We start from the raw sequence: 17,645 nt of genomic DNA on the forward strand, positions 1-17,645 counted from the left end.
CCTGCTGCTAAAGAGTTCCATATCAAGACAAATGCAAAATATTTTTTTTCATTCTTTTTTTGGGGGGTGGGATTTGCTATTCCAAAATGTTGTGGTGGCTTTAAACATACTCACAAGGGGCTGCTCCTCCATTACATGGGACAAACCAACTTTGGCCATCTTTTTTTTCTTCCCAAGTTCTCATGGAATTGGTTTCTTCTCAACTTCTAGTCCACCAGCCACCAGCTTTGATCCACAGATGTACTGATATTAAAATAATATCTTTTTTTTTCTTAAAATATCTTGAGGTATTTTATCACTGTATCACTCGTTACCTTGGAGGAAAGTTAGGTGACTGGGAATTAGGGATAAGAATGGACACTTAAGAAAAACCAATGTTATGGCCAAGATCTGCTTTCTGTAGTTCTAGGGATATAATTCAGCCATGGGAAAGGTCCCTTAGCTACTAACTATGATGTCTATTTATTATAACTTCTAATATTAGAGTACATGGTTCTGTGTGTTGGATTGGCCATTCATCTTTATTTAAGATTTAATTTTGGCTGAATTTTGAATGAACAGAATGTTTGATTCCTATCTCTAGACTGATATCAGAAGTGCCTGCAAGGTATAGTAAAAAAAACAAAGCAAAATGGCAGCCTTGATGGTGTAATCATGACACAAACATAAAGCAGGCAGATCTCATTGTTATTGCTGTCATTTTTATTCTTTAATCAATACCTATAGACACCACTGTTAGATAGAAGCCAGTTTTCCTGACTTTCTTATTTTAGGCTAGTATTTTTAATTCAGGCTACAGTAGATCAGAATAGAGTTCTTTTTTCATAGCTTTCCTAGTGTTAAAAATTAAGGGGTTTGTTTGTTTAATTGATTGATTTACCAATTGTCTTTTAAAAGCTGGGATGAAGTGATATGTTTGAAAAAAATCCTCTAAACAATATGTAAAATATATCTTTCCCTGCTGATCAGGAAAGCAAAATCCTTATGTTGCTTCCCCACCCCCACCCCTCTTTTTAAATTATTCACTAAGTTTAATATTCATTGGCAGCACTTGAAAGGCTTGTGTTTATGCCTTTTTCCAGCATCTTACTTGTAGCTTATTAAAAGCTTCTTCTGATGCATTTTGTGGGATGGTTCTGTTAGATTAGAAGTAATAATGCAATCACTTTGGCTGAAAGGGAGGGGTACAGTTTGGGAAAGCAACAACTCTGGTGCACTTTAAACCCCTTGACTAGAGACGCCAAGAAGGAAATCAAATTCATTGGCAAATTCTGAGTAACCTCCTACAGCAAAATGGGAAAATAACTTCTCAGTTCATTTTCAGGGCTGAACTGTGTTGTCCCACAGCTTTCCAAAACTTACATGGACCTGGAAGATAAAGACTGATTACACTTTAAGCAACAATTTTGGAATGTGGGAAGACATAAGCAAAAGTTCCAGATTATCAAGGTATATTATTCCCTAAAGACGACTTGGTCCTTAATTTAGTGACAGAATTAAGGACATCAAAGCTTCAGTTCCTGGCCTCTTCCTGGCTAGGAAATTAAGCATAAAGAATTTGAATCACCATAAACTCCTGTTTTGCTATGTAAGCCACAGTGACATTTAAGAAACAGCAGGATTTGTGAGCTGAACAGTCCTTGCTTAAAACGATCCCCAGCTGAATCATTTGGGTCATTTATTGTTTGAAACTTAACCTACCTCACAGGATTGTTATGCGTCCAATAAGAGGACCATTGTGCCAAAAGTTTAAGCAAGTAAGTTTTATAAATGTGCCTCCGCTTCTGTCCCATCTTCTACAGTCCCTTCTAAGACCAGGTCGTTTTCTAATCATGCAAAAATTTATTTATTTATTTATCCATCTCCCTATTCAGAGCGACTCTGACCAACATAACTTTTTCCTACACGGCTGATAAGATTCCAGAATGTAGGCGCCAGTTCCGCCATCAGACTTGAAACGCTGAAGATTTCTCTTTCTCAGGTTAGAAATCCTTCTTTTATAAGGTTTTGAGGAACACCTGAAGAGAGTAAGGATCTTCCGAGTTTGGATCTCCTGGGGGTGGTTAAAATAATCATGTTTTGGAAATGAAACGAGTCTGAAGAAGTAAAGGCACTGGAGGAAAATGCAGGTTCAGCGCTACGACGGGTTTAAAGCGGAGTGGCCGCAGGAGACGGTTAAATTCTGCACTTTGCATTTCCCTTTCCCGACGCTGCGTTTTTACTAGGAAAAAAATGAATAAAACTATATTCAGCTAGGCCTAAACAGGTTTTCTTCAACCTGCTGCCCCCTAGACGTGCTATCTGCCTTAACTTAAAGGAAGACACGCGGAAAGAACCTCCTCCCTCCTTTACTAAATCCAACCTTTGAATTAACCTCTAGATTAAGACTTTTCCCAGGATCTTTTTGGCCCGTTTAAAAACGACTTCGATCCAAAAGCAGCGGACGCTGGGTTTTGTAGTTAAGCATCATCTGGAGATCGACAGGCCACTCTGCCCCAAACGTGGATCCAGCGGCTGCCAGAAAAGTTCTCTTCGCCTTTCAGGACATGTGGGCCACGTGGATTTTTCTCAGTCTTCCCACCGAGGTTGCTCTGAAAACTCACCTTGCTACTTCGGTCTGATCTGATTGATTTATCTGCAAAAGCGACAGTAGCGGCCGCGGGGCAGAGGCGCGGCTAGAAATGCGCTTTTAGTTCCGAGCATCCAGCGGGCAGTTCTTGGGGAACCAACGAAATCTTTTCAATTCTCTAGCTTTTCTTTTTAAGCGACACACTTTCTCCCCAATCTCCCCACTTTGCAGACTAAAATGTTTGGAAAGAAAGAAAGAAAGAAAGAAAGAAAGAAAGAAAGAAAGAAAGAAAGAAAGAAAGAAAGAAAGAAAGAAAGAAAGAAAGAAGCTATAAAGGAACACCAGAATAGTTTTGTTTGTATTTTAATGCCGTGATAGTTATTGCATTAATGTATTGAAGAACGCAGAAGATTCGATTCGCTTCCAAAGACCTTCAGCACACCTCGCTCTCCGCCTTTAGCACATAAGGCAACGTTATTTATAAATCAAGGCAGAGAGAAGATACTTGAGAAAAAAGGCAGATGCCTTCGCCATTAGATGGCAAGGCTTTCACTGCCGGCAGTGAAATATCTTTTAAGACACATCCCTGCTATTATTTGGCTAACAGAGGGATCCTGGTCCAGTTTATTTTGGAGAAGAATCCGCTGTCCTTCCGCTGTGGAAGGATGCAACCCAAACAGCATCTGAATGGTAATACCACCTCGAGTCTGTGGATTTATTCGGACACCTTTAGAAACAGACGCATTTTCTCTCCGGCCCAGTTCAGAAGCAAGGACATTGCAGGATATCTTCGGTCCCTCTTGTTTTGCTTGTCAGCTGGTAAGAAGCAATTATCCTTTTGGGGGTGGAAGGGAAGAAGTTTTCCAATAAACGTTGCATCTGTCGAAAATTACCTGGGATCCCTGCCTTTAGAAGTCAGGAAAGAAGCTAGACGGCACCCTAATTCTGATTTCTGACAGTGTAACCTCTCTCTTCTCCCTCCCCCCTCAACTCCGCCCTCCCGCTCATGAAATCAGTCAGCCTCTGATCCAGCGTCCAAGAACTGCGTGAAATCAACGCTTTGGGAGGGCTGCCCGAAGCGGGCGCTGAGGCACTTAGGGAAACGAGCAGGGCTGTAGGGACATCCTTGGAAAGCGCACCTCTTGTCCTCTAAATGGCCAATGGGACGCCGTGATCGAGGCATCGCAATCTAATTCCCCAAGTCGCGCCTCGGGAGATCCAGTCAGAGTTCAGCACGCAACTCGATCCCACATGCATTTGAACAGACTCCCTTAATTCACATTCTGAATGTGAAATTATCATCCCATTTGGAATATTCTTGGAATTCACTCCTAAAAGAAGCGGAATCCCTCTCCTCAAACCCAGTTCACGTTCTACTTGTAATTAGGGATCATTAATGAAATGTGGGTTTCATTAAACTGTTCTTGCTGAACGGTTTGGGATCTACAATTACAAATGAACCTTATTTGGAAGTAAAACATGTATCATTTGATTTCAATGCGGAAAACTGCGCCTATTTAGGATCGCAGTTCAACTTTTTCTAAGACTTCGTTTGACATGTGGTGATGGACAGAATTGGTTAAATGGTAGCGGGGCTTCTGCCTGAAAATGGACCTCAAACCCAAAGGCTGGGCACTATCTTCTTCAGAACTTGGTGGCCAGTGAAGACAACCAATTCCGACGACCCTAAATCGACCCTCATCGCGCAGCCAGATAGAAATGACTCGGAAGTAAATCTTGTGACAGAAAACGGCCCTCCTTCCAAGCAGACGATGATAGCATGGAAAGCAATGCCTCTTGATTCGACGGAGCTGAGATGGCTTTCAAGGAAGTGTTTAAGCGGATCGCCTCGGAAGGAAAATGTTTTGAGGATCCCAGGAGAGAATAACCGGAGAAACCGGGGTGCTTACAGCCCGTTTCTCCTAACCCCTTCAAAGGCCAGTGTGCTTGGGAGGGGGAAGGGAAGGTAGAAGTGTTACAACCCTCTGAGAGCAGCCGGCGGCTTGGGGAAGGGGCTCCCTCCGTTCTCTGGCTAACGGTCTGGGAAAGGCAGCGGAGAGGAGGGAGGGGGAAGCGGAAACTTTCGCCTCAGCTTCTACAAAGTCCCTCCTTCTCCACGTCAAGCCAATGACACCGCTGCCCCCAACTTTCCGCCAGCAGGAGCTATAAGAGCGTCCCAGGCTGCAACTTTTGCCCAACTCCCAGCCAGCTCCGAGGAGCCCTCGGGAGGGGAGCTGACAGCGCCAGAGATTTTCCTTCGTCCGCTGCCTTTCTTTTCGGATCTCCATGGCCTCCAGCCTCCCATCCAACTGAACGTTGCTGCCGACTTCATCTGGACTCTCGCAAGCCAAGGATCTAGCCGCGGGGACTGGCTGGCTAAGCATCGCCCGCCCGCCCCCCTCGCCCTTTCTAAAGGGCTGCTCGGTGTGCCGCAGGTTGGCCCTAGAGATGATGCAGCAGCAGCAGGACGAGTCCAACTCTCCAGTCTCGCCCGCCGACGAAAGCTTGAGCAACAGTGAAGAGGAGCCCGATCGCCAGCAGCAGCAGCAACAGCAGCAGCAGCAGCTTCAAGGCGCCGGCAAACGAGGGGGACGGAAGAGGCGCTCGAGCCGTAGGGCGGCTGCAGGAGGCGGCGGAGGAGGCCCCGGAGGCGGAGGCGGAGTGACCGGCGGGGGACTCGGCTCGGCAGAGGAGCCGTGTAGCCCGGCGCAAGGCAAAAGAGGCAAGAAGTCCGGCGGCGGCGGCGGCGGCGGAGGGGGCAGCAGCAGCGGCGGGGGCAGCCCTCAGTCTTACGAGGAGCTTCAAACGCAGCGGGTGATGGCCAACGTCCGCGAGCGCCAGCGCACGCAGTCGCTGAACGAAGCCTTCGCGGCTCTACGCAAGATCATCCCGACGCTGCCGTCGGACAAGCTGAGCAAGATCCAGACCCTCAAGCTGGCCGCCCGCTACATCGACTTCCTCTACCAGGTTCTGCAGAGTGACGAGCTCGACTCCAAGATGGCCAGCTGCAGCTATGTGGCCCACGAGCGTCTCAGCTACGCCTTCTCCGTTTGGCGCATGGAAGGCGCCTGGTCCATGTCCGCCTCCCACTAGCGTCCTGTGCAGCCTGGCGTGCCCGGAGACTTTAGGTAAGAGCGCAGGATTCGGTGAAGCGGGGCTGGGCTGAGGAAGTGTGGGACCCTCGCGAGGAAGCCGCCTAAGGACCTCCGAGGGACTGGCTGTCCCGGGGGAGTGCCGAGAAAGCGCTCCCCAGGGATATCCTGCCTGGAAATCTCCGGAATTTAAAGACTTTGGAAAACAATTGACTACTCCTACAAGGAATCTAGTCAGGCTTCCGAAGCCAAGCTTTCAAGGACTTTTCTCCCCTCATCAGGGTCCTTGATCTTGTAGCCCCTTTATTTGCAGAACAGCAGAAATGGAGGGTGGGGAGTGTCTTTTTCATAAAGACAGAGAGGCTGAGAGGAATCCTCTGCAACTTCAGAGAGGGTTGGGAGTTCATTATCTCAATCCTCTTCTGGAAGTCCCGCTGGGTGCCAACACAGCCTTCTCCTTCTCTTGAGCTGCGCCACCACAAGGTGGGGGTAGCTGAGTGAGGAGTAAAAGGAGTCGAACATCTTATCATCCCACTTTAGCAACCCTGTTTTCTTTGGCACGAAAATTAAGGACCAGGGTAGCTAATCCTTGAACAAGCCTTTACTCTTGATTCCAGAGGTGTTTTCAGAGGGACTTTCCCAGCTCAAGCACTCATCTTTCTCTCATTTCACACACGTGTCTGACCCAGCCTTACTCAACTCATTTTCTTCCATCCATATTCCAAAACTGTTCTTGATTTTTAACAGGAGACCTCGGGTCATCCCTTGGCCTTAGTAGAAAATCCTATAGAAATTTAGGGAATAGAAGGAAACTTTCTTTAAAATCCAGCTGTTAGGGTCCCCTTCCTCTCCCTGTTCTGCATCCTTTGCTTTCAGAGATGTTTTCATTTTTATCTATTTTATTTCCACTTATTATATTTCAAGATTTCCCCTTGGAAGGAGCATATACTTGAGGAAAAATAAGATTTTCTTGCATTTATTTTTCTCTTCAGGACATTTACACATATCAGGCTCATCTTCTTGTGCACCAGAGTGAAATCCACCAATATCTGTAAATGAGCAGCATGGAAGAATCTCTTTACAAGATTCTCCTGGGAGCTATGTGACATTAGGAATGTTTATAGTCCTGCTAGCACCTCTTGGATTTTCCACACACATTCCCAATTTCAGGAAGGGATGGTGGGTGTAAGAAGCTGAGTGCTTAATTGCATTTTTTTTTGCTGCTTCTTCTTCTTCTTCTTCTTCTTCTTCTTCTTCTTCTTCTTCTTCTTCTTCTTCTTCTTCTTCTTCTTCTTCTTCTTCTTCTTCTCTTTCCCCCCGCATGAAAAAAATCAGAAAAATCACAGAATGGGTTCAATTTACTAAAATTTGGGTGAGGTTGTATATTCCAAGCTAAAAGTCTTGTTTGCTAGACTTCCCTGGCTAAGTATCTCCAGTAAAGCCAGCATATTACCAAAGGTCTACTAAATATTTTGGGAATGGCAATATAAGGAGTGCTTGAGTAGAAATTTAATTTTATGTCACAAAACATAAAACAAAATATGAAAGTAAACATGCAAGAATTACTGTTCCTGGTTTGTCCCAGATTATAACTGATAAAGGCCCATAATTTTGGTAGAAATGCAATCAAGATCCTATGCAAACCTGTGATGTATTTAGTCCTATGTTAGATGATCTCCTCTTGTAATATTGATGGCACTAATAGCCTGAAGCCTAATGTGTTTTTTAAGCTTTAGCTCTTCTAACATTTTTTTGCATACTTTCCTGCTAGAAAATTCATCAGGATAAAGTGTACATGGGATCATATGGTTAAATCTGCTAATTCAAAATCAAAGGATTTTTTTTTAATCGTAGTGGCAACTGGACCCTCATTTTTGGAGCCAAGTTCTTTTACGTATGGGGAGCTTTATTCACTTGCATAAAAGTAGTAGGATATCTGAATAAAGCTATGAATTTTCTTTTTAAAAAATGAATTGTTCCGTTTTAGCCATTTTATTTTCCTTCAGGAAGAACTGGAGATTAAGTCCTATTACATATTCCAGAGTAAATGCATCTAGAATTACCTGGTAACAGTACATTTATTCTGAGGCAAGTCACACTATTTTGTTGGAACTGACTTGTAGTACCATTGTGAGTAGAGTATATGATCCTTATCCTACTGAACACAACGGGTCTTGCTCCCAGGTAAGCTGGTGCCTGTGCTGCAGTTAGCACTGCCAACTTGGGGGAGTGGGGAGGGCAACTTGTTAAATCAGGCTATGGTGTAAAAAAATATGACCACATGGAAATACTACCTCAAAAATTAAAGGTCCTCTAGAAAGTTGTAGAGAGAGAAGAAAAGGGCTTCAAGCCTGAATCTGTGCCTGTTTACTCAGAAGTCCTACTGAGTTCAACTCTTCACACATAGGATTGTAGCTTTATCTGCAGCCTTGGGCCCATGGAAAAAATCAGCTCTTCCTACCCAACAACAGGCATTATTTTGGAGGAAATCTCACCAACTGGAGTTGATGGGAGGATCAACTGTAAAATACTTATAATTATCCAGAAATCCTTCTTTTATAAACTCAACTCTGAAGCAATTTGGATTTATGTCTGAGTAAATCTGATCAGGTTCAGGGTATTAGATCAGCCTTTCCCCAATTGCTTCCTTTGCCAGATCAGTCCGTGTCCCATTTGGTTGGAATGAGGGGTGTTGAAGTCCAAGGTGTCCAAAAAGCACCAGATCGGGAGAAAAAGGCACTAGTTGATCCCTCTCTTGGTCCCCTCCTTTCTCTAACCGCAGCCTGGGAGGGCCGAACTGGAGGTGCTCTGGGGGATTGGAGAGAACTAGGCTGGGATCGAAAGTCAAAGAGGCTAAACTTCTTAGGTAAGGGGTGGAAGGCGATAGGAGGGGGCCACTTCTGCAGAACTTCCATCGATGAGAAAAGCTGGCTAAATGCCAAACGGCTCTCGGTCAAATTGTTCAAAGAGCGGGGCCCAAAGCTTGAGGTCTAGCCCGCTGGAAAGACCAGGGGCACTATTCCAAAGCGTCGGTGGTTGCATGTGATGGACGTGTAGAATTGTACAATATCTGTACAATTCTGCGCGCGTTCTTCGGTTTTCTTGGACCCGATGCTTGATCCAGGATGCCAGCAGGCCAGCACACATCAACTCGGATTATTTTCACTCTTCCTAACCCCATCCAGTTCCCACAGTACACTAGGTGGCTGGCTTCCCACGAGGCGACTGGAGAACTCAGGAATTCCGGCTCCCGAAACAGACTTCCTTGGAAGAAAGTTACCCCCAAAAGGAGCGAGGATTTATTTAAGGCAGAATTTAGTTAAGCTCCAGGAGGATAATGTATCCCCCATTTACTAGATTCGCCCGAGATAGATCTCCGTGACGCTTCCTTCGGCGCGTTTCCTGATTTCATGCCTTGCCAATGTTCCTCCCCCCCCCAATCCGCCTTCCTTTGTGTTTTAATTGCCCCTTACACACACGCGCACTCACACCCTCACGCAGCCTTGCAAACCGCGGCTTGAAGCGAGCAGAGTCATAATTCTGGAGGGTCGCGAAAAGAAGCTTTTTCTTCTCGCTTTGCCCTCTCTTTCTAAGAGGGTTAATGTTTTTCTTTTTTCTAGTAACAGTTTTCTCCCTTCTCCCCTTCCCTTCTTGTCTCTCTCTTTTTTCCTCCCAGATAACATTGTTCTCAAAGGGAAGGAGAGAAAATGGACAAAGTAGAGACTCTGCACTTGGATTCGCCCTCACTCCACCTCCCGGGGTTATTTTCCCCCTTCTCAGACTATAGCACGCCAAGGATTTTCTTGGAAATGTAGACCCGTTCTTGGTCCAGGTTGCAAAGAGCAGGGCGTGGGGAGAGCAATTGAGGCAAGAAACCTAGAGCCCCTCAGACGGTGAGGTGGCTGATCCAGAGTGAAGGCTGGATGATCTTCCAAACATCTCTGCATTCTGATCGAAATCTGAACCAGCTCCCCCCCCCTTACCATTTTGACGAAGAATGTTGGAATTTTTTTCCCCTACTTCCTTTCCCTCTTTTTTGCATGCATGCATTCCCTAGAGAGCTTATGAGCCACTCATGAAAGGAAATATGTTATTGGAGTCCCCCACCCTTCTTTTTGAACAGATCTAATGACAACGAGCCCCCCTTTTTTAAGGAGTGAGAAAGGGAAATTCTCCCACCCACCGCCCAAAAACCATTTCAGCAGCAAAACCTTACTGGCTCAAACTCTCATGAGCAAAATATTTCAGGTTCCTTATTAGTTTTGCTTTGTTTTGGAATTGTTCCTGGAAAAAATAAAAAAAAGGGAGGTGCGGGGGACAAAAATGAATCATTCTATTTATTTATTGATCACCCTTGTTAAAATGCAGATAGATCCGGTGTCTAAATGCATTCCTATTTTGATGATTGTTTTGTAAATAACATTGTATATTTTTCTGCAATAAATAAATTGAACTGTTAAAGAAAGTTAACAGTTTGATCTGTACTGAGAAAAATAGACTTGAAACTCACAGTAAATAATACTGGCGCAGATAGTACCCAGAAGCGTAGGGGGTGAGGGTAGAAGAGAAGGGGAAATATAAACAAATGGGGGGGAAAGCGCAAATAAACCAGCTACTGACAGACACAGGAGTGTTAATTATTGAGACAGCTTTATGATTCTGTTTGTGGGTTTACTGAGCTTCAGATATTAACCCTCTTTCAGTCAAAACAACCAAGTACTTGACAGGTTCAAAAGCAGTGAAATGTGCGGGGGTTTCTTCCCTCCACACTCTTAATGAAAAACCATTGCCCCCTCTGTATCTAGTATCTTCATTAATGTAGAGGCTTTTGCTATCTTGGAAATCTGTGTTAAGTTTTGTTGCAGTGCTAAATAAACAGAACATCCACAATTACACCTCAAGTGCATACTTTTTTTTTTTTGGGAAGACAATGACAAAGGATTGGTTAGATTTACTCTAAAGGACACTCAAGAGCCCCGTTGATTTTATACTAACATTTAATTAGCATAGACACAGAGGCTTAATAACTGGGAAACTAATAACTGGGGATATAGAGTAACTTGGAAATAATCGATTCTTTGTAAGTTTTAGAATGTTTATATCACCCAGCCTTCAAACTGGCACTCTCAACTGTTACATATACCTCCCATCATGCCCAGCTAGTGTAAACGTGGTTTAGAAGTGATGGAAGTCAGAGTCCAATTACATCTGGAAAACGTCAGGGGAGAGGTTGGTTCAGACTAATAGATCCGGTAAACTCAAAATAACATGAAATAAATCCCATTCAGTTCCATCAAATTGCCAAGGAATATTCAGTTATGATTTCAAAGCAACACTTCCTTTTTAAAAGAAAAAATATCCCTGTTGCTGCTTTCCTGATATAGGAAAGGTCTGTCTTCTGACGTTTCACTGGGAAAAGGATGCATGTTCATGCAATATTTTCACTAGCAACTGCCAGATTGGGTTCCTTTATATCTCTTTGCAGATGTCTAAGTAACCCCTCTATCCACAGGCTAACGATGCAAAGGCAAGTTCCCTTTTTTGGGCTGAAGTCAAGGGAAGAATCCCAGTGGACCATTTATACAAGTAAGGCCCAATGGCAGTCAGAGCCTGGGACTCTGGGACTCTATGCAGTTAGTCCAAATCGCAGGTTGCAGTTCCTCTACACCCTTTCTTGAGGTGGGGGTTACTTTGAAAAGAAGACTGTGCTGCCGCCCATCAGCTTGCCTTTTTGGTCACGTGGGTTGGAGATCTAGCTGAAACATCAGCGTTGGTCTATCTCAGATTTCGGCGCTAGCAGCTCCAGAAGGAAAGCATCAAAAATAGACATTGACTCTTCCTTCCATGCCGATTCATGATAGTATTCTGTTCAGGTCGCTTCAAATTTTGGAGGCTCCCCAGCCTATAACTGCTATTTGCTCCTTTCTAACTTCCAGAGAAGTCTAAGACAAATGCTAAAGAGGCGAGTTTCCTCCAAACCAGGTGATGTTTACTTAGCCTAGATTGTGCTGGCATTCTTGTCTCGCTTGTTTGTCTTTCCTTATCTACCTATTAACAACTCCGAACTAGCTTAAGCTTCTTATCTACCTCTGGACAGAAGATATATTGACTCTCTACACTTTGAATATGTGTATGTGTGTATAGTTCTGCACGCAAAAACACAAGTTTGAAGTGGCAGAACCTAGGTATATTAAAGCTGATTATCCAGGACTTTGGAAACTTTTCGTGGCTTAGAAAGAAGAAATATATTTGGGCAGAGGGCATCGTCAAGAAAAAATGAAGATGGTGCTTTGGTTTCCTAAGGGCCACTGGTTTAAGAACGGAGATATTTAAGGGAAACTTTCAAACGTGAACCTAGAGACCCAAACAAGATCCTTTTCTGGGCAATGTGGAAAGGTAGGACACCAAATTATATCTGCATGTTCTTTGCTCTTTCTTGGATTGCTCCTGTTATTATAATGACCATAATAATTACAATGTTAATCTAAGTTACAGTGGCTATCAGCTTTGAATACATTTGGGATAGAGTTGGGAGAAACGTTTCTATCAAGGTTGATTTCTAGGGTGAAAAATCACTGTCTTCATACATCTCTATTCTCTTATTTTTAATTCATTTTAAGTATAGACAAATCAGTTTTAATCTAATTCATTAGACTAATAGTTTGCAAAGAGTATTCCTATTTAACTAAAGTGATTTACTTCAGGACAAGAAGGCAAAGAGTTGATCGACCTTGTGCATCTCTTTTTAGAATCAACTTACGTTGAACCAGCCAGCACACTAAAGAAACAGCCTTATTTACCGTTGCGTGTCCCTTTGATTTTTCAGCAGATTTTCTTCCCAACTAAATAAGTTTAGAATTGCTATTTAGGACTGTCATACTAAACTCACCTATTATGGAACAAGCCCCACTGAACACCGCAGAGCTGAGTTCGAGAATAAAACATGCTTAGGGTTGCACTGTAATGTGGATACGCATTGCATACGCATTGCATCTGTAATGTGGATACTAAATAGGATACCTGCCTTGCAGTCTGTGCTAAACAAACGGCGGCTTAACTGGAAGAAACAGCCGCCGATTTTCAACGCAGCTTGTTTTGATTTGTAGCTGAAATGAAAGTGAAACAACTGATAGGGTAAGCGTCTGCAATCAGTAGCAGGTTTTATTTCAGATCCAAGCACCTGGTTGGGCTTGTTTGAATGGGGAAACTAAGCAGGGTTGGGTTTGATTACTATTTGAAGGGGACACTTCCAAGGAATTCCAGTGGGGGGAAAAACATCCCAGAAAAAAGCAAAAGGAAACCACTTCCTATTCTTGGCAGAAGACTAGACAGTTTGTCCGTGCCTGAGGTCACTAGGCTCCATATCGAAGATGGAGTTACCTCTAAGCAGGACTGGATGCTTGCGAAAGGGTTAGCCCATCATCAGCCCCAGGCAGTGAATATAACCTTCAGACGTGTTCTCACAATCTATGCCTGGTTTCCTGTACCATTGAATTCAGAAAACCTGCATGGAACTGGATCGATACCTTTCTCCCTTGTTTTTTCCAAATTCCAAAGATTTTGAGGCCACACGCTCTCGTCCTCCCTTGCCCTCAAGGACGTTAGAAATACAGGCGTTTGGAAAGATCAAAGGAAGGTGGCCGGGCGGACCAGTAGGAGAGACAACCTTTTCCCATCTGGTGCTCCCACGTGTATGGGTTTACAAGTCCATCATCACCTGAGGCCCAGTTGTGCCGGGCAGGGATGGCCGTTGTAGTCCAAGACGCCTGAACAGTCCCGACGTGGAAGAGAACAGCCACGCAAACACTAAAACTGCGCAGCAGCTCTCGCCGCGCCTCTTTGAAAGCGGGGAAGGCATCAAAGTCGCCTTCCCAAGTTCCCGGACTCAAGGTCTTGTTTGGAAACCTGGCTGACAATGGCGCCAGCCCTCTTTCCAAAGATTCGGGATTGCTGGCTCTCGGTTTCCCTCCTTCGGGACCCGGGTCTCAGCAGCGGCGAGTTCTGGGACGAGCAGCAAGAGGCAGGGTCTCTGCCCCACCAGAACTCTTGAAGCGACCCAAGTCACTCTGGAAAGTTACATTCTTCTGTTCACCTTGTAAGGTCTCCTGGAAAGTTTCTGTGTCAATCAACTTCAAAGCGACTCGAGCCCTCCCTGCTCGGGTGGGTTGGTTCCTCGCCTAACCCGGGAGGTGGAGGGTGAACAGCCTCCGGAGAAACCCGGGTTGGAACTTGGCGAGTCCGCGGAGCTTTCTTGCACATTCCACGGTTTGGCAAAGGCCGACCTAGTTATTTTCCCGAGTCCAGTATCAAATTCCTCTCAGGCATACAGTTTCATTTGAAGTCTTGCCCGGGCATCCTTCAAAGTGAGCGTTTGTCCCTGCTCAAATGATGTCAGGCAGTTTCCCCATGAAACTTTTTAATGTCTTTTTTAAAAAGGGGGTAGGGGTGGAAAACCAAATTGAAGCGTGTGGGAAATCGAACTAGTATTCGGTGCCCTTGAGAGAAACGGATGAAGGGAAGGACCACTCAAGGATGGAGTAATGCAGGCATTTGGTCTGAACCGTAGCGAGAGAGGGTTGCGGGGCGATCTCGGCCTGTTCACTGCGGAGTAACTTCCCCGAGATTTTTGAAGTGGCCTCCCAGGGAAGCGCTCTGCCAACTGCAGCCCGAAACACGCTGTAATTCCAAACTTAAAACGCCCGAAAGCCGCTTTCTTCATTTCGTGGGAAGTTATCTGGATCTCAGGCGGTTGGACCCCAGCCCCGATCGGCGACACGTGCAGGAAATCAAAATGCTCTTCTGAGCAAAAGGAAGGTTGCTAGATCCACGAAATCAAAATGGCTGCTATGCCTGGAATTTCTCGTGGTCGGAACCGTCTTCTTTGGAGGCATAGTCATCATAAAACTGCTAAATTTAAGGATTGGCAATTGATTATGCCGCAATTTGTGCAATCGGTATATTCGTGAAGTTATTTCCAGGAAAACATCCCTCCTTAACAGGATATACCGTTATTAGCAGAAAATCCATTTGAATTTAGTGGATTTGTTTCCGAGGAGACCTATTTTTCGAATCACCTGCCACTTAGTTATTGATTTCAGAATCGCAGGAAACATTTTCTTCCAGGAAACCCACTTAAACCAAAACCAAAGAAAACCGGGACGAAATGAGGGCATACACTTCAAAGCAATGTAGACTAATAAAGGGAGAGTATAATCTGAAAAGTTCCATCACTTAAAAGAACCACCTTTCCAAGTAAATACTATTAAAGTGTGAGGTTTAATTTCAGAGTGGTTAACTGTCTAAGAAAAGAATACAAAAATAAACTGCCTTATTCTGAAATGAACCACAGAAAATTATATTTTGAGATAATTAAGATCTAAATTAGGATGGTACAATCTGAAGGTGTACATTGTAATACTATTGTCTGCTTCATTGGAAGTAGCATTCTCCCCCTCCTCCCCCACTCTTCAGGAACTGCTTAGAACTTCTGAATGACCTTCAGGTCTAAAGGAGACTTAACATCTGGACAGTCATATCTCTTGTTTGTAAGCCAAGCAAACAAGTTGAGTTTTTGATTTCTGACTCCTCCTAGCCTTGCTCACCTTTGTGGAAATAAATGTTATTAAAACCCACATAGCCAAGTCTATTTGGATGCTACTAATATGCTAGTTGATCTATTAAGAGGCATCCCCAAGATAATCTCTGGTGAGGACCCCAGAAGTTACTAAGGATGAAGGGTGGGTGTTGAGTAATAGATTTACTCCTTGCTTTCTTCTGCTGATAAATCCTCACTTCTTATGCCCCTGTTGAAAAGAAACTAGAACTCAATTTACTGCCTACCATTTTTAAATCTTTTTTTTATTACCCCTTCATTTTGATGTGCTTTCATGGAAAAATTTTCAGTTTTATCAGTCTGCTCAGACACCACTCTCTTCTTTGGCCCTGGAGATCAAGGGAGTGTGCTGCTCAGGAAGGAACTATGTAATACTTAGACTTGATTGAACCCTCCCTTGTCTTTTTAATCAAGATTGCACTCTACCACAAGGTTGTTCTTTATCTACTATTCTGTGCTCATTAATTTTCATGTCTCAATAGTAGAAGTGTGTGGAGGAATCTAAAATACTGGGGAAATGCACTGGGGTTGCATTTTAACCCTTTAATTTCATTGTGGATACATTCTGATCCTGTACAACCAAATCTTTCCAAGTATTGGCTCTTGGAAGAGCCAGTGACTGGCAGCAAATGATATGCTGAAACAAAGGTTACCATAAGATTCATTCACTCAACAACAATAGGACCAATTATTTTCACACAGAATCCTTTACCTGCTATTTCTTTTACCCTCTCTGCTCTTAGGACTTTCTTTGGTGGTGGACTTAAATGGTCTTGGCAAACCAAAGCACGTGTCCTTTGAAGAAGGTGTGTAATTGGCGTTTAAGGCATGTATGGAATTCCCAGATGTCTATAAAATAAGAGAGTGCATTTGGCAGGTCACTTCAGGGTGGAACAGGTTAAAATCACTAGCACAAGCAACCCTGCCTCTACAGAATGCCCTGTTTCCACTTTAGGAAATCAGATTGTGTTAGATTCTGGAAAGGGCTACTATCCAGAGGGAATAATCAATTACTCATTTTAAAAGATGCCTAAATGGCTATTGTTTTAAGTAGACGTCATCACTTCCAAAAATGTTTCCAATTAATTATTGGGATCTGTGGATTAATAGAATAACTTAATTGTAATCATATTTGGAAATTCTGCTTAATACAGATGCTTTTGAGGAAAACTTCTAGGGTGGTAATTGAAACCAGCGTATTTACTGAAAATAAATTGAAGTCAATAGGATTAGCTTCTCACTTAATGTACTTAATATTACTGATTTTTAAAAATTATTTAATTGAAAAGAATGTCAATATTTACTATCTCAGGTGGTTGCTATTTTCAGGGAAGTAAGCACCATTGCGTTCAATGGAATTCATGTCCACCTAAGTGGATACCAGTCCTGATCAGTCTAAGGCTCTAAGCCATGTAGTTTGATATAAACTTTGTGAATTGGTCTTCTTCCCATGAAAATGTATGTCTTATGTTTTCCTAATGTTTTATAGTAAACAAATCTTGCCATGGTACTGTAAAAGCATTCTCTACTAATTAGTTAATCTTGTTTTTCATCAGCACTCACCTAATACCGACTTTCAAAAACTGAAAGAAATTATTCCAGTTGCACAAATAACACAATGTTGTATTTATTTACTAGAAGCAAGTTACTTTTCTGTAACAGTCAAAATGATCTCTTAAAGATTACACTTTAATGGAATGAATAGCATTTCATGGATGGACAGATAATTCAGTTCAAGGAGTGCAGCTTCTTACTGGGATTGGTCTAAATTCCTATGATCTCTCTAATATTCAAATTTCTTCTTCAATAATTTTTTAAAAAGCAAGGAAAGAGATGTTTCTTTGACTCACTGATTTAAAAAAAGCAAAGAAAGGGAAGTGCTTTTAAAAAAAAAAATTCAGCATTCAACTTGAAGAATCAGTAATCTCCAGCAATCCTAGAAAGAAGTCTTTCATGGACTTTGAATTGTACCCTTCTTCAGATGAATTTACCACAGTTGTGTCAAAAATCTTCTTGAAGGGTTTTCACATTGCCCAACCCAAAGAAAAATTTTATTGAGTTATGTTGTATGACTCCAATCATTGTATAAACCAGGAATTATCAAGGCTTAGTGACTGTGGTTTATTGAAAAAGGAAACCATGGTTTAATGATGCCACAAAAATATAGTCAAGTTCAAATATTTTGTTTTTACAATACAGTTTCAAAGGTACGTGCCATGTCAGCAAAGAAGGTGTGATTTCTTAAAATCTGGCAGATGTATAAAGAGTTAACCTCCTCTTAAGGTTTCAAAAAGTATTGTGGCTTATTCACAAATAAGCTTGGGCTGCCCTAATCTCAGTTGAAAATTCATAAAAATATATTTATGTCGCA

General features: G+C 43.1%; 1 protein-coding gene across 10 annotated transcripts in view; it reads left to right on the plus strand.

Moving 5' to 3' along the window:
- The first annotated feature begins 2,722 nt into the window (after positions 1 to 2,722).
- Positions 2,723 to 17,645, plus strand: part of TWIST1 (twist family bHLH transcription factor 1) — a 162,629-nt gene continuing 147,706 nt past the window's right edge. For 9 of the 10 annotated variants that reach the window (XR_015734025.1, XR_015734026.1, XR_015734027.1 and 6 more), the window contains exon 1: positions 2,723 to 5,697. Coding sequence is in view for 2 of the 10 variants with exons in the window: in XM_087892715.1 (XP_087748841.1) it covers positions 5,018 to 5,662 (645 nt within the window). In the remaining 8 variants the exon portion in view is untranslated. Of the gene's footprint in view, positions 5,698 to 9,337; positions 10,555 to 17,645 lie in introns of those variants that run through there. The other variant, XM_034402063.3, reaches the window with a different exon arrangement.

The sequence above is a fragment of the Pantherophis guttatus genome, chromosome 4 (genome assembly GCF_059756535.1).
Source record: "Pantherophis guttatus breed Tessera chromosome 4, ASM5975653v1, whole genome shotgun sequence".
In the NCBI taxonomy this organism is placed as follows: domain Eukaryota; kingdom Metazoa; phylum Chordata; class Lepidosauria; order Squamata; family Colubridae; genus Pantherophis; species Pantherophis guttatus.